This window comes from Manacus vitellinus, unplaced genomic scaffold, assembly GCF_001715985.3.
Source record: "Manacus vitellinus isolate BGI_N305 unplaced genomic scaffold, ASM171598v3 scaffold_31_pilon, whole genome shotgun sequence".
Classification (NCBI taxonomy): domain Eukaryota; kingdom Metazoa; phylum Chordata; class Aves; order Passeriformes; family Pipridae; genus Manacus; species Manacus vitellinus.
Window position 1 is genome coordinate 1702492 of NW_021940379.1, and position 20907 is coordinate 1723398.

Genomic DNA, 20907 nt, shown 5'->3' on the forward strand with positions numbered 1-20907 from the left:
CCTGCCCTGCCCATTCTCCTGTTGCTTCTCCCACCAGGTTTGGGTTGATGCTGCTGCACAGATTTTCTTCTCCTTGGGTCCTGGATTTGGAGTACTCCTTGCCCTGGCCAGTTACAACCCTTTCCACAACAACTGCTACCGGTGAGTTCTGCAGCCACGGGCCCCGGTGGGCACAGGGGCTGCACAGGCATAGCTGCAGCAGGGGTACATCCTGACAGCTCCTGGTCCCCGTGGCCACATCCCAACAGCTCCTGGTCCCCGTGGCTGCAGGCTGAGCATCTTTCCCCATTTCACTGATGATTTTGGTGTGAGGGACCAGAAGAGGGAACGGGAGGGGGGGAAGGTGGCCAGAGCAGCTCAACCGGGGTGAGGGTTGATCTGGAGGGGGGATCTCCCTACTTTCTGCCTTCCAGGGATGCTCTCATCACCAGCGCAGTGAACTGCCTCACCAGCTTCCTCTCAGGCTTTGTCATCTTCACCGTGCTGGGCTACATGGCTGAGATGAGGGATGTGGAGGTGGAGGATGTAGCCAGAGATAAAGGTTCTCATCCCTCCAGCAGCACCTTCCCCAAGCATGTTCCCACCCACACCCCAGGCTGTGCCAAGGGACAGCCAACCAAGCCAGTGTCCCCTCCTAGGGCCAAGCCTCCTTTTCATCACCTACCCTGAAGCAATTGCCAACATGGTGGGATCCACCTTCTTCGCCATCATCTTCTTCCTGATGGTGATCACACTGGGGCTGGACAGCACAGTAGGTGCCTCTGCGGAAAGGGACAACCCAGCCATGTCCCCAGCAGGGTGATGAGGGATGGGATGGGATGGGATGGGATGGGATGGGATGGGACATCCCCACTCTGCCATGGAGGGAGTGGATTTTCTTGGAGAGCAGGACTGTCCCCACATCCCATTTCCCCACCCCATGCCAGCATTTCCTTTGCAGTTTGGGGGCCTGGAGGCCGTGATCACGGCCGTGATGGATGAGTACCCCCAGCTCCTGGCCGGGCGACGGGAGCTCTTTGTCCTCGGCCTCATCACAGTCTCTTTCCTGGGCTCCCTGAGCACCCTCACCTATGTGAGTACCACTGAAACAGCCCCATCCCTGACCCCCACACTCCCACTCCTTCACCCCCATGGGGTCTGCAGCCACCCTCCCTCCTCATGCTACTCCAGGGGGGAGCCTACGTGGTGAAGCTGCTGGAGGAGTTCGGTGCTGGCTGCTCCATCCTGGCAGTGGTGCTCCTGGAAACCATAGCTGTGTCCTGGTTTTACGGTAAGAAACTGCCTCTGTCACGGAAAACATCCCGTGGGCACCTACACAGGTGTGCAACCCTACACAGGTGAGTAAACCCGGGGACTGAGGGGCAGAAGCTTGTGTGTGACTCCTGGAAAGGGGATGGATGGTGTGTCCACGTGGCTGTCAGTGTCCCTGTACCCACGTGCCCAGTGGGGCTGTGACAGCTCTCTCCTCTGGCAGGGATACAGAGGTTCTCCCACGATGTCAAAGCCATGCTGGGCTTCACCCCAGGGCTGTTCTGGAAGCTGTGCTGGGTTGCTGTCAGCCCTGCCTTGCTAGCAGTGAGTATCCATGGCCAGAACTACAGACAGGTCAAGTGCAGCCTCATTTCATCCTCCTGGTCCACGGCATCCCTGGCAGGGCCGGCCTCAGGTCCATCTCCATGCACAGGGCTGGATCCATCCCCTTTGAAATGCCAGCTCCCCCGGCACTTCAAAGGCTGCTGTTGGCAAGAGGCAGAGGGGTCTAATCTCACTGGATCTGCAGGAGAAGAGGCCTTGTGAGGATTAATTATGACTCTAAGCACTCTGCCCTGGTTATTAAGAGAGGAGTATTATCATCAAAGCAGACAGCAAACGGTCTTGTTTCAGCACGGGGACACTCAGCCTTCACAGGCCACTGTCTCATGGGGGGTCGTTAGACAAAGACCCCCAGCCCTCACCCAGCGAGGGGGGGAGCCTGGGAGATGGCACTGACACGTCCACGCTGGCCTGTCGTGGCTGGGAGAGCAGGGGGAGCAGTGGGACACGGATGGTGTTAATAGAATCATGGAATCACAGGCTGGTTTGGGTTGGAAGGGACCTTAAAGATCATCTTGTTCCACCCCCTTAACCTGATAACCCATGGGATGAGCTGCCATCAGTGCTGGGGAGATCATGGAATCAATTGGGTTGGGAAAGCCCTCTAAGATCATCAAGTTCAACCATTCCCCAGCACTGCCAAGGCCACCACTAACCCATGTCCCCAAGTGCCACATCCACATGGCTTCTAAATCCCTCCAGGGATGGGGACTCCACCACTGCCCTGGGCAGCTGTGCCAGGACTGGACAACCCTTTCAGTGAGGAAATTTTCCCTAATGTCCTAAACCTCCCCTGGCACAACTTGAGGCCATTTCCTGTTGTCCTGTCACTCTTTACCTTGGAGAAGAGCACGACCCCCACCTGGCTCCACCCTCCTGGTCAGGGTTTTGTAGAGAGGGAAAAGGTCCCCCCTGAGCCTCCTTTTCTCCAGGCTGAGCCCCTCCAGCTCCCTCAGCTGCTCCTCATCAGACTTGTGCTCCAGCCCCCTCCCCAGCTCCATTCCCTTCTCTCGATATGCTCCAGCCCCTCACTGTCTGTCTTGGGGTGAGGGGCCCAACCTGCTCACAGGATTTGAGGTCCCTCACAGCTCTGCTCCGCTCGTTACAGTTCATAGTCATCAGCTCCCTCCTGGACCAGCCACCCCTGACCCTCTTTGACTATCAGTACCCCGAGTGGAGCACCTCAGTGGGACACCTCATCGGAGCATCGTCCTTCATCTGCATCCCCTTCTACATGGTGTACAAGCTCGTCTGGACACCGGGGTCTCTCAAGCAGGTCAGGAACAGGATGGGCAATCTCATGGCTCCTGGGTGGGCTGGGGTGGGCAGAGACCCCTGCTCGGGTCAGCCTGAGACCAGGGTTAGGGAGCTGGGCAGGTGGTTGTGTCCTCAGTATCTTTGTTCATATGGCAATTAAATCCCACTGGGAGAGCTGCCTGGGAAGTGTTCAGAGGAGCGTGGCTTCGTGGCAGGAAGGAAACTGTCACGGTGTAGTTGTTGTAGTTGTTAGGTTTGGTCGATATAGAAAAGCACACACATACACATACACACACTGCACAAGAAGTTGAGACAAGTGCTGTCTGCAGCCTCAGCGCAGCAGCATCCTTTATTAGGAAAGCTAATACACTTTTTTTGTAAATAATATAATTTCTACAAATTACCATTATCATGCACCTGCACCATGAACATAGCCAACATTTTTGTCCTTGCACATCTCTATCCTCCCTAAACCTACTTATCAACTTGCCAATTAACTCCCTGCTTCTCAAGGCCGTACTGTTCATGGGAATGGTTAATTAGCTTCTCTGCTTCTCACGGGAACGGTCTTACGCCATCCAGCATACTGTACTCTTCTAGGGGTTCAACTCCTAGGGGCTCAACGGGCCTGCTGCTTCCCCCCACAGAAACCCACTGTGTTTTCCCTCTCCTGCTCTCTCCCTCAGCGCCTCGCCGTCTGCATCCGGCCGGAGAAGACCACGCGAGCCCCCCGGGCAGAGGTGGTGGGCTTGGCACCCATCCTGTAGAGCACCAGCGTGGCCGGGGGACACAGGGACTGCTGGGGCAGCAGGAGAGCAGCTGCCACTGCCTTCCTCACCACAAACTGCCCCTCTTTGTCTGCCCCGGTGCCAGCAGCAGCAGCTCCATGGTGTGCCTGAGCATCCCAGTGGAAGTGACACTGCTGGCACGTCCTGGCAGACTGGAGCCTGTTCTCACTTCTGTCAGGGAAACCTGTGATCCACAGCAGGGAGGACAGGACCCACCACAGGGAATCCTCTGATTCACTGCAGGGAGAATGGAACCCACTGCTGTGTCCTGTGGGAGGGTTGGGCCAAGGGGCCAAACTCCCCGGGTTGGAGGAGAACCCTGATTTCCAGCACAGACAGAGGAGGAATTTCCTCACTGGAGATGTCCATGGCCTGCCTGTGCAGACCTGTGGGTGGGAGCAGTGCATGTCTGTAGCTGTCCTGTGACACGGAAAATAAAGCTGATCTCGATGCTCAGAGAGGAGCCGGAGCCCACCTTTCTGTGTTCATGAAGCGCCGTGTGTGGCTGAGCTCAGGGCTGGGCTGGGGGACACGGGGGCTGCCGCTGTCCTGACACACCAATGCCTTGTTCTGCTACAATGGTCCAAGGCCCAGCGGAGGAACTGCCTGGCCCCGGGATGGGTTCCTGGGGTGGGTCTCGGCAGCTGCTGCCTCAGCCAGGCAGGTCGGTGCCTCCTGACATCCCATCCCGGCTGAGCCGGAGGCATCCGGAGAATTGGCAGCCTCCGGCATTTGAAAAGCGAAAGACCTTTACATATCTCGTTTTAAAACCAAATTCTAGGTGGGGGCAAAGCAGCCCTGGACTGGTGTGAACCAGCCACCTGCCGCGGCTTCCCAGTCGCGTCCTATCGCTCCCGGTGCAGCCTCGACGTTCCTCAGCGCCCTGGGGCCAGTTAAACACTTCCAAAACTCACTTTCCCCGCGGCGGAGGCTGGAGGGGCACACGGGGCTTGGAGGGACACGGAGCTGGGGGGACACACGGGGTTGGGGGAGATGCACTCGGGGGTTCAGTGACGCGCCAGGGGCGGTACACGCGAGGCGCAGCCGATCCCAATTCCCGGGTCCCGACCCGCTCCCGAATCCCTCGGTCGGTCCCCGGAAGCGGCCGGAATGCCGACGGGACGGGGCGGGCGGCAGGATAGGGGCAGGAGCCGACCTGGCGCACAAATGCTCCGGGTGGGCGGCGGGGCTGGGTCCGCTCAGGGTCCGTGCTGTGTCGCATGGCTGTCGCGATGATGGCTCGTCGGCCGGCGCGGGGCTGGGCGCTGTTCCCGCGGCCCGTCGGATGCGCAGCCGGCCCTTACGCGTGTAAGCTGCAGTCACCAGAAACCTGGGTGAGGAGCGGGGGGCACCGGGCACAGCCCGTCCGGGGCTCGGGAGTGAGTTGTCGGGAGTTATTTGTTTAATTAACGCTGTTTCTTTTCCCGCCGCAGTGCTGCTGGGCAGCATCCTCAGCGCCCTCCTGCTCACCATCATCCTCATGGCCATCTGCGTGTACCGGCCCGTGCGGCGGCGGTAGCGGAGCGGGACCTGCCGGGGCATCGAGGGAATGCTGCATCCCACCTGTTCTCCCGTCTGGTACCCACCGTCCCACCCCTGCTCTGCTCCCGTCCGGTTCTCCCATGTGGTACCCGCTGTCCCGCCGCCGCCGGCGATGCCCTGACCATGCGGGGGTGGCTTTTCGCCCGTCTCGTCCCGCGCTGCATCGTGTGGCTCCATCGTGACGTTGCTTTCGGCGAGAGCCTGTCCAGGGGCTGGAAATCACACCCCAGCCCTCAGCGAACGGGCTCCTGGAGCTCCCGGCAGCGTGTTCGCAGCAAACCCGGCTGGCTGTGAGGAGGGTCTGGAGCAACGCCCCTTACTCCCAAATTGCAGCGTTTCAGCGAGGATGATCCTGCAGGATGTGCTCGGGAGCATCCCTGGTGCATGTGGGCGTGCGGGGCCTGGATCAGCACGAGAACGTCGTCCGAGGAGCAGGTCCACACTCTCGATCACACCACAGCCACATTTGTTTTCCCATTATTTCAGTTCCTTGTTTGAACGCTGAGTCTCGGGGGTTGGACAGGGCTTGGAGCAACTTGGTCGAGTGGGAGGTGTCCCTGTCCGTGGCAGGGGGTTGGAACAGGATGAGCTTTCTGGTCCCTCCCAACCCAAACCGATCAAAAATGGCCCAAAGGCAAAGGCTCAGTGACTCACCACAGCAGTGGGGGGGGGTGGAGGGGGTCTGGCATGTTCTTGCCTCTGAGCAGAAACACCGGATCCTGGTGTAGCTGTTCAGGGCTAGGCTTGTCATTCCCAACGTTATTTGCTTTAACTCTTGGCTAAATAGCCCCAAACAGCCTCATACCAAACCAGCCCTGCTGAACCTGTTTGGAACTGGGGTGCAGGTGAGGGTTTCCAGCATGTGCTGGTCACTGTCCTCCTGGAAACAGGAGCCTTCAAAGGTCTGCAAGCCAGGCAGCTGCTGGGACCTGCCAGGCTCAGGCTCTCTGGAAGTGTTTGAGCTCCAGCCAGACCCATTTATGCATTTTCAGTAACAAATCCAAGTGTTTACACTGAATCCCACTCATACGAATGCTGCTATTTTGTTTTGCACTGCTACGAGTAGTAACTGGATTTTACTAATTATTACTTTGGTATTTAACATAGAGGTGGTTTTGTTAGTAATTTATTTAGTGTCTTAAAATGTAACTTCCAGAACATTTGTGTTGAGCTTTTGTCTAACCCCTTGTGCTGCATCTGAGGTGTTTTCCCTTCCATTTGAAGGACACCAACCACTGGCATTGAACGGGGGGAATTTCTTTGCTGCTGCTCAGTTGGTGAAATGAGAGTAGGAAGCTCCCCTAGAACAGAATGAGTTCTTAATCCAAATGAAACGAGAGTGGGGAAGCAAGGCAGCACTGTTCTATTGCTTTCTGCTCCTTTTTTTGCTCACTGATTCCTGTATCCTTGATTTTTCTCAGTCCTTCATCTGCTGTAAAGCCTGGCCTGCAGTCTGTGCTGCTCACGGGGGTGGATGGTGAAGCTCCCAGCCACACTCCGTGTTCCCTGGAGCAGCATTCCTGTTTGCTTTCATTCTTCACTCCCTGCCATGCCTCTTTGTACAAATAAAGAGCTCAGTAAACAATCTAGACTCTTATTTATTCATGGATGTGCTGTTTGTTATTAACTGGCCTGTACTGTACAGAGGGAGGAGGCTGCCCCTATTCTCACCTCTGGTCACCTCACAGTTCCTACCCTGCTTTCAGCAGTGAGGGAATGGGAGGGCAGTGCTGGGGAAAGGTTTCCATGGATGTTTGTTAGCAAGGAGCTGTTAACAGTGCAGTGAAAGCTCATCCTGCAAGCCTCGTGCAGTTACCAGCAGTCCAGTCACAAACCAAAGCTCAGCCAAAGCAGTGTAAGAAGGGTTTCCAAATAAAGAAAATCAGGAATTACTGTTGTAAAGAGCCTTGAAACAACAAGTCAAAAGTACAAAAAAAAGCACATTCTCAGTCCTGCTTTCAGAAACAAGCAGCATGAGATTAAAGAACTTTTAAAGCTGGTTATAGTTTTAGAACAAGCTCTAAGTGTTTGTAGCTCTGAGCTCCTCTTTGCTACGTCAGCCTCCAGCTTCCTCAGAAAGAGAAGTTATAATCAGCTGTTACACAGCAATAGTGGCATCAGTATTAAACATATCTGAACCCTCTCCTCATCTCTGTTACTCACAAGAAGATGCAAACAAAAATTAATAAGCTTAACCCCCTGCCTTTCACTGCCTTAGATCTGTGTTGACCTGATCCCCTTTTTCAAGACAGGAAGACTCAAAACTTGGCTGAAAATGTCTCAAGAGTGATTCTGGGGATTGTGTGCCTGATTCAGACTAAACCAGAACTACCTTTGAGAATTTCATAGATGATAATGTCACTTTAATGTACAAAAATGCCACAAAATACTTATTAAAACAGACTCCAGATACCACATTTGAAAAAATCCTTGTGTGTGGTGTAACATGTGCTGTACTTTTGGTTTTATTTCCAACACACACAGAGGATCCATCTTACACTGTATGGGTTGAAAGTCAAGCTTTAAGAAAAGCAGCACCTGGGTGAGGGAAGCAGGGCATTCTAGTTTAGCTGGAATGATACAAATGTGATAGAAAGCAAAAAACCCAAAAGCAAATCCCATTTATTTTACAGTCCCGGACTAAGAAGCAGTAGCATAACAAAACTTCAACTGAAAGTGCTCAATGTTCTTTAGTTTAAATACAAACCCAGAACAAGTCAGCTTGAAAAATGATTATTTTTACCCCTCCTGTAGCCTGTGAAATGCTTAACAGAAGACAGGCACTGCCAGACAGCTGGGTGTGTAAAGGCAACAGCACTCTTTATTCCCACTGGAGGAAACACCCAGGGTTTCATCTCCTACCTCCAACCTTGTCAGGAGCTCAACACAAGGATTATTCCCTTTTTCCCCAACTGTGAGAGTCACAGTAATCCCCTTTTCAAAGAAAGGTGCAATTCCAACCCAGCCCACTGCTCCTGTGCAGGACAGTCCCCGCTCCTGCAGCACCCAGGAAGCTGTTTTTAGGGAATGAAGCTGTACCAGAGGACACCACCAGTGTGGAGAGGCCAGTCCTAGTGCACACTGAAGGAATTTTAATAATTTCCTATGTAAAACAACGGATTATTGGTTTAAAATAGGGTTCCAAGTTACCAACTATCCCACTGGTTATGATCAAGTCCATTTTTTAGTGATTTTATACTGGTTAATTAATAGCTGGTCACCCAGAACTGCCCTGTTTAGCCTGAGGAACAGGAGCAGGGTTAGGAGCAAGCTCAGAGCAGGGGTACCATAGGTTCCTCCACTCCTGCCAGCCAGAGCAGAGGAATATTGCTCACATTTAACAACTGTAAGGCTTTCCTGTGGCTGTTCATCGTGTACTTGTGGAGTGCACTTGAGAGTCACAGTGTGAGTACTGTAAACACTGACAGAAGTGCAGATAAAAGAGCTACAAACATCCTGTATGGCCAAAAACCTGAGGAAAGCTGGTTAAAACTGACCTGGGAATTGTTACGAGACCAGTCTTAGGAGCGTAGGCCTAGTGGCTTGGTTTAAAATCAATAAAAACATTCAGATAAAAAAATAGATGTATTCACATGAAGGATGAGCGCTGGGGTTTTAAAAAGCAACACACGTTTCCCTTCCAGATGACAGAATTAAAACTTCTCTTCCCATAAGGATACAATAAAATCTCACCTGGATTCTTTTCCTGGTTGCATTTAGCACCCACACTCAGGCACACACCAAGTGATCCCAAAGAAGCACCTGTATCTATCCCATATTTTCTTGCTGCCCTCTGACCATGGGAACGAGCTGGTTTGGAATCACTGCAGGAACTGCTGCTTTACTGGGCAGATGGTCCCATTTGAGGATCTAAAATTTTACTGGCTATTTGTTTTGTCCTTTTTCAGAAAGCACTAGTTTTAATCTGGAGCTGTTCAAGTATAAAATTATTCCTCTTAAGCAGGAGCATGTGCCCAAATCCCAGTAACTAGAGGAGAGAGAACCACATATATAAACAAAACTAACAGAAAACATCTGTCAGCATGAAGAACTACCGTGTGTGTGTGTGTGTGTGTAGGCAGGGAGATGCTCTCTGTAACAGCTGGAAGAAACAGGCAATGGCTTTGAATTACTGAGAAATAATGAAGCAGATGAGTATTTCTTTGGTAAGCAATGAAGTTTCCCTCCTGAACTCCCCAAAAATCAGGTTTTCAAGCTTTACTGCAATCCTATATCCTGATGCTAAAGCAAAACTTCCATCTGCTCTTCAATAAATAAGTTTAGATAAAAGCATTTCCTTCAAAGCTAAGACTGCACCGTTGAGGAGCCAAATGCAGAGTCCTGTGATCTGAAACTCCCTCAAATGAAAATAAGTCAGCTTTTTGTAGCTGCTGATGCCAACTTAAAAGGCAGGTGAAATGTTTCCTTAAGCAATCCAGGAGTGGTCTTTAGACTGACAGCCCCAAAAACCTTCAGTTTTACACAGATTTGGTCATCCTTACTTCAGGAGGTCACTGAGGAGTTATTTTTCCACAAGAGAAAGCTGTAGCACTTGCTGAAGCTCTGCATCTTCCTTTTCCTGACGCTGCTTCTCCTGCTCCTCCTGCTCCCGGACAGACAATTCCATGGCAAGCTGCAAGTCTTTCTCAAAGCTGGAAGGTTCACTGGGGCTGCTGCAGTGGGAGCTCCCCGAGCTTGTCATAAGGCTCTCCTGCAGTGCCCTGATGGAGAAGAACAACTCTGATAAGTAAAGAGACAGAGCCAATGTGACATTTCCTGCACTGATCCTTCCCGGCAACTGTTTTAGACCCACAAAGCTGAAAATCTCTCCCAGAAGACAGAAAACAGCTTGAGGATAAGAGAGCAGCTGTTCTCACATCTGTCAAATTCCCAGTGTCAAACCTGCTCTTTGAAGCCTTCATAGATACAAACAGTTGTATTTTCAATGGGCCTCTAAAAGCATCCTCGCCTGGTTTAAAGGCAACATGACTTCCCATGTACAAAAGAACCCAGAAGATTCAGTTCCTGGTGTGCACAAAGTCTGCAGCAAAACCTGACAGACACTAGAGCATATTCTCATGTGTCCATGAAACACATGTTGAGTTTTTAAGGATTACATGAAGATTTTGAAAAGAAAGAAGAGCTGCCCTGAGGATTGCAGCATCTAACAGTCAAACATTCAACCCAGAGGGATCAAATTCAGAGCAGAACAGAAGCACTGCGCTTGTTTGTTGGGTAAAGAACCTGTTGTGTGCCCACACCAGTCCCACAGCTGGGAAGAGCTACACTACAGAAACCAGGGAGGCCTAGTTTGGAGTCATTACTTTCTGGAAAATTAAAAGTTGGAAGAAGCACAATAAGAGACCTCAGGTTCTGTGCATCTGCTACCCACATAAACAAAAAAACCTGCCATACTGCTTCATGCTACTGAGGTGGGTTTTTTCACTCTGTCACTGCTTGGCTTGATGTGAAAAAAGTTAGTTACCTCTGATACTGTATATCGAAGTCCTGGGAATATGCAACTGCTCCATTGGAATCTGCCCCCAATTCCTACAGATGGGGAAAGACACAATTCCACAGCAGTTACCAGATCTGCAGAGCAACTCACTGAAAGCCACCCTTAAATCACTCTTATTTCTTCTTTGCAATACATGATTTTCATCTTCTGAGGTCTTAGAAAAACAAGTCCCACACTGGTTTCCTTCACCTATATCTGCACAGTCCTCGCCAAACCTGTCACTGCCCAGATTCCAGCACACTTACTTTACTTCCTCCAGATTCCAACAAACTCTGCTGGATGGCAAACTGCATGATCTCATACTCTTCATCCGGCACGTGTATGTTCCTGCCGTCGTCCTGGACGTGGTAGGACTCTGGGATCTCAAACACCGACTGGTCCACCTCAAAACCAGCACCTACAGAAGCCAAACACAGTTGCAAACATGGCAGAAGTATTATTTCTACAAGTTGTGACATAAAGAATTCTGATGTTTATGCACACTTAAGTGCAAAAATCCAGATAAACCACTTAGCTAAATACACCAAGAGGTTTTGAAAGCCTGTGGCAAACCAAAACAGTGCAGTCCTTTTTTTGGATGATGTGAAGTGATACACCTAATAAACCCAGGGTGCAGCAGAGCACTGAGGTGCCTGAACTCTGTCAAAACCAGATGGGGGTGGGGGGAGCTGCAAAAGATAAATTCTGCAGTGGTTCTTCTGAAGTTATTCCTCATGAATGGACCTGCAGCAGTTCACAGGACAGAGGATCACTGGATATACGCAGCTATGAACATCTTACTCAAATGTAATCCAATTCTTTCTGAAGTCACTTACAGCAATTTTGAGTTCCACTTCCCACAGCAATAACTTGCACCAGAATTTACAGCTCAAAATACTCAGGAGAGCTTTCTGGAGCAGGGTTTGGCCAGTCTGGTAAGCATGGAAGGGGCAGGATGGGTCAGCAGGATCAGTGTCACACACTAACACAGTGCAGCTCCCCCTCACCTGTCAATGTTTCATTCCCTGCCGTTCCTCATCTCTCCCCTCAGTACATTCCACTGACAGAGATGTAAAAGGTGAGATCACTGCCCCTTTCCACTCCTTACCTGCTTCACACTGTGCACCTCCAGCCATCTGTGAGGAGCTTTTCTCAGCTGTCCTGCAGCTGTTGACATTTGCAAATGTAATTCGGGCATTCAGCACGTGAAACAGAGGAATTTCTGTAAGAGAACAAGATTTCTGTCAAAAAGAGAACTCTCACTCACTTCCACACCTACATCAGACCCTTACATGTTCATGGGATATATTCTTGTAATGACAAAGCACACAGTAACTCACTTCACCAAGAAGCTGCCCTTAGTTATTCTCAATCTCTCTCTAAATCTCATATTTAATAATAAGATTGGCAAATTTAAGGCATCAAAGTTAAGAGGAAAGGGCTGGCAACAGCTCACTGTCACTGAAATGACACTGTCTTTGAAATTATACTTCTGTACTGGTCATTCAGAATTTACGAAGATGCTACAATAAAAATTGCTAAATATTACCAATTTTGACAGGAAATCCAGGTGGAAAGTCCAGAGTGATGAAATCCCTAAGTCTGGCAAAATGAGCACTAGTTCTGGCCATCAGGTCGATGATTGGGGTAACTTGTTCCGTAAGGGACAAGGGGAACTTCTCACTCATCCACAAGGTTGCTTTAAATCTGAGAGAGAAAGTAGCATAAAAACATCCTAAATTCACAGTATAGGAACATATGCAAAGCAAAACAGGCAGTTGGGCAGTAACAGGAGATTACTAACAAGTTACAGCACTAGTCCAAATGTTTTCTTTGACTCAGTGGAAGTAAAAATAGATTACAGCTGAATACTTAAAGATCTTATGATTAATTGTGAAAGCTGGGAAAAACCACACTGGATATTTGTAAACGTGGTTTCCAGAGAGCAGATAACTGGGAAAAGACAAACCAGAAACAGTTAAAATGGTATTTCTCACTTCTGTGTTCGAATGGTGACTTCCTTTGGTCTTCCTATGTCTCTGCCTTTCAAATCAAATTCTGGGTCAAAGTATTCCTCCAGAGTAATAGCAGTGGGATTGTTAGTTGCAGCACACTCTGTTGTCTTGGTCGTACTCTGGAAGGAAAGAGTGGAAAAAAACCAACTCAAAAAGTATAAAAGAAACAGACAGTGGCTACTACAGGAAACTTCCAAGTTACCTCTTGTGAAGTAACTCTCCTTATTTTATACATTCTGTTTTATACATTTATATATTCTACACCAGTGACACCAGCCATAAATACAAGCTGTTAATAGACTAGTTTCTACTGAGGGTAAAAATCTCCAAGTATTTTAGAAACAGGAAGAATCTACTTAAATATTTTGAAGCTGGAAACCAACCAGAAACACACACAGGAGCCACAGCATTTCCAGACCCCAAATCCTGTACTAAAGGCAAAACTCTGATGGGGTGTTTGAAACTAAAGTCTCTAGATCCATGTAAGTGTGCAACCCTGACACAGAGACAGCAAATCCATTATCTGCTGTTCTTTAGTATGTACAGATGCAGGGGAGTTTCTAAAGCCACAGAGAATCATGGGATGGTTTGGTTTGGAAGGGACCTTAAAGCTCAACCCATTCCATCCCCTGCCATGGGCAGGGACACCTTCCACTTAACCAGGTTGCTCCAAGCCCTGTCCCATCTGGCCTTGGACAATTCCAGGGATGGGGCAGCCACAGCTTCTCTGGGCAACCTGTGCCAGGGCCTCACTACCCTAATAGGGAATATTTTTTTCAATATATCTTGCCTAAATTTCCCCTTTCAGTTTGGAATCATTATCCAGACATTTCAGAGCAGCAGGGGTTACGTGGTTTTCCTCCAAGAAGGAGGTACCTGCTATTCATCCAGAACATTTGAGCGCTTAAACCGAACAAAAACATCCGTAGGGGAAATTTAAACCTCATAATCAAAATTGCTGCCAAACTAAGGAAACAAGAGGTGATTCCACACACCTGGAGTTCCTACTGGGACGGATCTCTGTGCTGCAGTGACCTGTGCTGACATCAGACACTCACCTGAGCACCATATTCATGCTCCACTGTCCCCAAGAATGAGTCCAGGAGGTTCCTGTCAGCTTCAGCTAACAGGAGGGAAAACAAAAACACTTATTACTATTAATTAGCAGCAAAATGTGCATACAGGCCAGGCTAACAGCCAGGCCTCCAACCCAAAGTGAAATAAGTTGTTCCTATTTCCTGTGAGTTTTGCCAGGCAAGCCCAGGACCTAGAGCTGTCAGTATGAAATAGGTACAATACACAGAATAGAGGCAAAGATTTTTTTAGTGGTTTCTATGATTAGCAGACACCTGTATGATTCCCAATGTCTCACAGTGGCCCCAGGGTAGGAGAACTTCCATACAAAGTTACTGGCTGGTTACCCTGTACTCTAATTTAAATACCAGAAGAAATTAGTGGACCAAAATGAAACAAAAACTCCAAGCAAACAAGGCCTCTGTGAATTTTGTAACTACAGCCAATGCAAAGTACAGGCAGGAATACATTCCAGGGCAGAAAAGTGCAGCCTTTTAAAACTGTCAATAAACTTTCAGCAGGTTTGAAGGGCTTTGCTTTCCTCTAAATAGAGCTGGGATAAATACAGGTTCATTTGTAGGTTAGGGGTTGAGTATTGAGCTCCCTCAGACATATAACACGGGAAAGTAAAGCAAAGTCATCAAGAAAATAATTTCCCTTGTCTGTCTGCTCAGTTCTTCTGCAGTCACACAGAGAAGGTATCGGAGAGCCAAAAGGTTCTACTTGTTTCCAGTTGACCTATGGGAAAAATACCTTTATATCTCCTCTTCTCCTCCTCTGTTAAATGTTCCGTGCGGATTCGTGTGACCACGTTCACATTGTTTGCCATGTAGACCTTGAAAAAACACAGGGACAAAAACCAAGCAGCATCACAGGTTAAACAAGTGAGTTTTCTGCAGTAAAACACCCTGTGCACAAAACTGACTAAACAAACCTCAAAACTAGGCATTTCCAAGCTTGCCGGAAAGAAGAGATTTTAAGAGGGAATGGAGAAAGAAAGTCAGATGCTTTTCCTAAACAGAGATCACTTAGATCACTTCTAAGACCTCCCAAATGATATTTAGTGAGTTTAGTTCTGCAGGAACACTAATGAACCCCCTGTCCAACTGAACAGTCCTGCACTCTTATCAGGAAAAGCCTTCACACAAATGTAAAAGCTACTCAGCATTTATTCTTCTGCTAAGTGAAATTACAAAATGTAATTCATTGCACAAATTCCCAAACCTGGAGTAAACACAGACTCGTGAATCAGGAAAATTAAATTTTGTGATTCTGAACTCAAATTCCTACCACAGTAAGGCTGCTAAAGCTATTTGCAGAAATACTTCACTGAGGTGAAATCAAGGACAAAACCAGTGTCAGATGGAACCATTCTAAGCAGCTGTGACTCAGGCAGGGGCTAATTCATGAAGTCATGATGCAACTCATGGCTGGTGCCTTGCAGTGCTGTTATTAGAGAGTGCTCAGGGCACTTCAAGAGGTTCCTCACGTTTTACACAGTGAAACAATGTTCAAGAATGAGTTAAGTGTCAGTTTTTGGAAGGAAGGAGTGCTGGCAGCTCTGCTGGATCTTCTGTCCCTCTTCTCCCCTCTTCAATCCCCCCTCTCCTCTATACCCTGCTGACATTCCTGTACACAGGCTCCAACGCCTCCCACAAGCCTGGCAGCCTGGAAGTTCCTCACCCCTGCCCAGTTCTGCTGGCAACACAATACATGTCTCGATGGGAATTTTTAGACCTGACATATTCAGGAAATACAGGCAAAACACAACCCCACTTCAGATTGCTGTAAGACCTCTTGGAAGAACAGAACAGGCTTTACCTTGGCTTCATAACCACTGACACCTTCTGCTTTTTCTGTCTTCCAGACCCAGAATCCAGATGTGGTTCTGACAAGAAGTGAACACCATCAGTGTCTAAACAGCTGCATTTCTATACAATCCCCAGCCTGTTCTTCTAAAATTGATTTTAAACAACATTTGACAGATTATTAACCCCAGACAACTGGATAAACGTGTAGTAATCAAGGAAGACATGCTATACATATTTATTTAAAGCATTCATGAGAGATTGGACTTATTAGCCACAAAATGCAAGTTCTTGTCCATTGGTTTCGGCACATGGATTTGGGTGAAATGCAAATTTGTAATGAGCCATTAACATTGAGTTAATGATCCTAGAGGTATTTTCCAACCTTAATGATTTTATCTTGTTACTAAGATAAACTGGACGCTTTCTGCAAATGATTACTGGGAACTTTCTGCCAAGCAATAGTGGCAGGTTCACCAAATCAAATTTCTTTATGTAACAGGATGTGAAGTTTAAAGTGATTTCAAATCTAGCCATAAAAAAATTAATTCCAAAAGCTTTTGAGTTTGTTTTTAAAGCTTTTTTTTCTATTATGACCATCCATAATCTCAAAATTTTAATTTGTTAAGAGGAACTTTATACCTTACCTCTCAAAAGCAATGTTTTTGGTATCAAGGCACGTGCTAATAATTGGAGATGTGAGGCGTCTTTCCACACCTTTTCTGTTTGGTGTCATCGATCCCAAAATCAAACGCTTCATGTGCTGGGAAATCTCAAACTTCTCTGTCATAACATACTTCTCGTCATGGTTGATCACGATGACCTCTGCCCAGCCCCCTGTGTCTGTTGGAAACACCACGTTTCAAGTTAAAAACCTCATCAGGAGTGTTCCAGAATGAAAAGCTGGGGATATGTTGTGTATCAAACCCGGGTGGGTGCCACCTCACTGTATTTGCACTCAGCTGGGATCAAACTGGAGCTGGAGCTAAAATTATTTTTTATTTGGAGGGGAACCTGAGTAAAATACTGAAGTCAAATTTTAGCCCTATCACCAAATTTTTACCTCGTATTTACTGAAAGAAATCAAGCCATGACAAACCAGTATCTCTGTGAGACTCTCGTGAATATACGTATAAATCTCTTGCAAAACTCAGCTTCAAGAGGTCTTTTTGTGCAAAATCAGATTCCCCATTGTGCTCACACAGTGCCTGGGGACCGGAGAGGCTGAAGTATTTACCCCCTCCCTTGAAGATGACACTCCTCCTGCCCCTCTCCCACGTCATGTTCTCGAAGCCCAGCAAGGTCATGTCCACGCGCAGCTTGGCCCCGCTCTTCCAGATCCGGCACACGTCGCTCGGGCACACCCTGGAGAGCAGGGGCACTGCAGGGAATCAGGAGACAGAAGGAAACAGTCAAGAGGTGCAGCACAGAGGACTCCAGCAGCAGCCACATCCCTGACACAGGATTGCTCAGCCCTGGGATCGTTATTCCAGAGGGGGCGAGATCAGGAACAACCAGCTCAGGGACAAAACCCACCTAACTCAAGCGAACACTTGTTGAGACTAGAAGATGTGAAGTGACATAAACCCCATCTCTAGCAGTCTAATAGTTTGATATTTGGGATATCTAATCATCTGTGAGGCTCAGTGTTCATTCCTTGAAGAGAAAAGCAGGTACCTCCCAAGGTACAAGTGCCTTGTGCACCCATAGATGAGATGTTATCACTTAGTCATGGATGGCCAGGGACAGGTAAACAAACCCCAAGGAAAGTCTTCAGCAACTGCAACAGCTAAACTCTCAACCAAAAAACAACCAACCCAATAAACAGGAAACAAAGAATAATTGTGCAACAAAAATACAAGAGGTTATTTTGAGAGAGAAAAGAGGAGGATTCTGAGGAGCAGATATTTCCCTGTGTATTTCGTGGGACATTTGTAACTCATTTCTGCAGCTTGTAGAAGGTAATGAGGAGCAGGATTATTCTTACCCCAGCTAGTGAACTCCCATTTCATTTCCACATAAAAGTCAGGAGTCTGGAAAAGGAAAACACTTGATGAATACTTCATACATTCAGTGCAGTGTTTCTCGTGAGCATTTTAGATAAAGGAAAACAAAAAAAGAGCAGAAGTGGAGAAATGCTAAGTGAATGCTAAAACTGAAATTGAAACTGGCAAACACAAAAGCCACTGGCTGCTCCTGCTGCTTTCTGGGGGGCTGTTCTTCCTTATTATACTAGAAAGGCAGCAACACCTTCCAGATTCAGCCTCCACTGTTGCAATCCTTAATCCTCATAACTAAGGATTTCAAAGTAAAGTCAAGGAAAAGCCTCCATCTCCCTCAGCACTATGGAATACACAGGTTGGAACAAAACACAGTTACCCAGCTGACTGGAGTTCACTGAACTACTTGAACGAGAATAGCGGTGAATTCAGTCTGGAGTGAGAGGTTTACATGAAATAATTACCTCATTAATTTTCTGGAGTAACTCAGGAACTCCTCCAAGGGTCATGAAGGCCTGCTGGTAGTCTCGATGCTGCAGGACCATCTGGACCATCTCTGGATCCCCTGTGCTGACAGCCTCGTGCAAAACTGAAAGAAACACAGACACTGCCTCGTTTCACTTCGCTTTCTGACCAAGATCCGCATAACAGCAAAAAATACAGCATGTGCTGCTGAGAAGTATCACCCCGGGCTCCTGCTGCCCAGGCTGGCCTCACCTGTCCATCCCTGTGCGTTCTCCTTGGTCACATCTGCCTTGTGCTGCAGGAGGACTCGGGCAGACTCTAAGTAACCCAGGGAAACAGCCAAGTGCAACAAGGTCCGGCCCCGCGGATCCCGCTGGTCAACATCCTGTTGGGTGTCCCAGAGAGGAGTAATGCAGCTCATCAGGGCTTACACAAACACAGTGCTAATCCAGGAGTCAATATTCCCTGGCATTCCCACGCACCCGTTCCCAAACACTCCTGCACTGCCCTTCTGCAGGGCCACCTCGCTTCCCCACGGAAATAAGACGAGAAGCAGAGCGGGGCCTATAAAGGGCACAAAAACATCACTGTGGGATGTGAGTTCTTGTTGATGCTTCTCATTTCTTTTTCTGTCATTATTTCCCCCCCGTCTCCCTCCAGAAGGGTTGTTTCCAGGAGGAGATGGGAGTTCTAGTCCGTGTCCATCACCCCACAGACAGCCAACAGCCTGAGACCCCACAGAGGGCTTAAACTGTACAACAAAATGGGGGAAAAGGGAGGAAAAAAAAAGCAACAGGGCATACAACACGGATTTTGGACAGCACTCTAGGAGAGGACAGAAGCAGATGGTGTTTCACAAAGCACACACAGCACAATGAGGAGTGAGGGCATTCTCTACAAGTCACTAGAACAAAAAATTAACTACATAGGCACAAACATCCAAAACGTGCAAGCACAACATACTCATACCTTACACATTTTTCACTATTAGCTTAGAGATTTGAAACAGAAGAGCATCTATAACTAAAGGAAAAGGGGAAAGTCAATAGCAGAATGAGAAAAGAAGGTTATTATGCACGTTAACAGGGTTATCTGACAGCAGTAAGTCAGAGTATCACACACAGAGTGGGGAAAGCTTCAGTTTAAAGCATCTTCTCTTCACTTCTGTGGTGGAACGTTAATTAATTTGTTTTCCCACCTCTTACAGCTCCAACACCTGCAGCACCAACAGGGAAAGGGCCCTAAGGGTGCCCACCCCACTATCTTTGCTGCTGTTCCTGGTCCCCACAGGCCCGACCCCCGTTTGCAGCTGGTGAGTGGCTCCAATCCCCTCACACGCCCCTCTGGCAGCAGGAAGTTTATCCCAAGGAAGCGAGAGGAAATATATCTTTGGAACACTTTAAAAAAAAAAAAAGGTGTTTAAAAAAGCAGATAAAGGATGTAAGAGACAGACACGTCCCATCTCCACACGCTGCTGGCTTCCTCAGGGAACCAAGGGAGGAGCAGCACTCCCCAGCTGGGAGCTGCTGTGTTTAATGGCAAACCCTCCCAGGTGAGAACGCTGGTGAACAGAAATAACTACACAGGAGCGACGTTCAGGTGAGGTTAAAGAGTTTGTTAAGGCATAAGATTAGATAAAAAGTGACTGCATTCCAAAGATCCTCCCAATGCAGGGCAGGAACATGCTCCAAGCAGGTATTAGTAACTCAGGTGGACGTTAGTGCTGCAGGTGGACAGCCAGGAGGTGGCACAGCTGGTCTGGGGCTCATGTACTTGTGGTGTCAGGTAGAATCAATTAACAAGCTCTGCTCATTAACTGCACCCCACGCTAGTCCCTGTCAGAGCTTTCCCACAGCAGGAGGGCTTTTGCTGCTCCAGCTCTGCTGCAGCTTTTCAGGCTGTTTCCTTACGTCATTATGTCCCAGAGAGGGGACAGCTTTGTGTTTTCTACTCTCCAGCATGGAACAATGATCCATTTTTTTTTTTTTTTTTACCAGAGATGCTGAAAACATTCCAGCCAGTATAAAAACTCTGCCACCAGTCTTGGACAGCAACAAATCTATGAGAACCACTGGTGCTCAGCAAGCCAGGGGCTGGTTTGATCTTTGGCAGCAGCACCTTTGCTGAAGGTTGACTTCCAATTGGGATAAGCAGCATTTATTATTTTAATAAATAAACCAGTGTCCATCACAGCTGCTCTTCTTGAGCTGTTTCAGAGACTCCTAATTCCTTCTACAGAGCTTCTCTGCAGCTGCACTGGAATGCTCCAAGCAGAGTTTTGCAGATGCAAAGCCAATGTTTACTATCTAAAGTCAAGTATATTCCTGAGCCTTCTTACATCGCTTCCACACCACAAATAGACAGGCAGAGCAGTGCAGGGATCCCTCAACACACCCGGCAGCACCACCAAGGTGCTTCTCCCTGGCACGGCAGTGGGTGGGGAGCACCGAGCCCTGCACTGTGCAGGAGCTCTTTGGGACCACTGGCCCCCCTGGGCCCCCCCTGGGTGCCCGGGCCGCCCTTACCTTGTCCTGCAGCTCCTGCTCCAGCCGCCTGTAGTCGTTATTCCAGACCAGGACGTGCAGGGGGAAGGCGCTGTCGGCCCTGCCAGGGGAGCTCATCCCGGCTCACACGTGGGCAGGGGGAGCCGGGGGCCCTCACTGGATTCGGGAGACCCCGAGTTACTCAAGCCCCAAACCCCTGCAGCTCCTCCTCTCTCCCGGCCCCTGTGAACCCTTCACCCCATGCAAAACCCCACCCCTGGGGACGCCCTGCTCCTGGGAAACCCCCCCAGACCCCACTCTCGGCACGCCTGGGGGGCTCCCCTGCTCCCGGTGATCCTGCTGATCCCCACACTCTTAGGGGTCC

At 48.7% G+C, this 20907-nt stretch overlaps 2 protein-coding genes across 3 annotated transcripts in view; one reads left to right on the forward strand and one right to left on the reverse strand.

The window, feature by feature from the left end:
* Positions 1-3617, forward strand: part of LOC103760300 (sodium-dependent serotonin transporter) — a 7349-nt gene extending 3732 nt beyond the window's left edge. The window contains exons 5-12 of the mRNA XM_029961199.1: positions 38-141; positions 414-541; positions 639-751; positions 941-1072; positions 1171-1270; positions 1475-1575; positions 2702-2869; positions 3537-3617. Coding sequence (XP_029817059.1) covers positions 38-141; positions 414-541; positions 639-751; positions 941-1072; positions 1171-1270; positions 1475-1575; positions 2702-2869; positions 3537-3617 — 927 coding nt within the window. The remainder of the gene's footprint in view (positions 1-37; positions 142-413; positions 542-638; positions 752-940; positions 1073-1170; positions 1271-1474; positions 1576-2701; positions 2870-3536) is intronic.
* Positions 3618-7526: 3909 nt separating this feature from the next.
* ANKRD13A (ankyrin repeat domain 13A) lies at positions 7527-20851 on the reverse strand. 2 transcript variants are annotated; one of them, XM_018076427.2, is made up of 16 exons: positions 20565-20662; positions 19009-19062; positions 18292-18424; positions 18039-18163; positions 17562-17607; positions 16812-16955; positions 16222-16417; positions 15588-15654; positions 14520-14601; positions 13751-13815; positions 12675-12811; positions 12227-12384; positions 11786-11899; positions 10944-11095; positions 10666-10730; positions 7527-9901 (listed from the first exon to the last, which is right to left on the reverse strand). In XM_018076427.2, exons 2-16 carry the CDS (start codon positions 19015-19017, stop codon positions 9703-9705), a joined length of 1692 nt encoding a protein of 563 aa, XP_017931916.1. In that variant the 5' UTR covers positions 19018-19062; positions 20565-20662; the 3' UTR covers positions 7527-9702. The 2 variants fall into 2 exon arrangements, with proteins under 2 accessions (XP_017931916.1, XP_017931915.1); XM_018076426.2 differs by lacking the exon at positions 19009-19062 and having other exon boundaries at positions 20565-20851.
* Between the last annotated feature and the right edge of the window lie 56 nt (positions 20852-20907).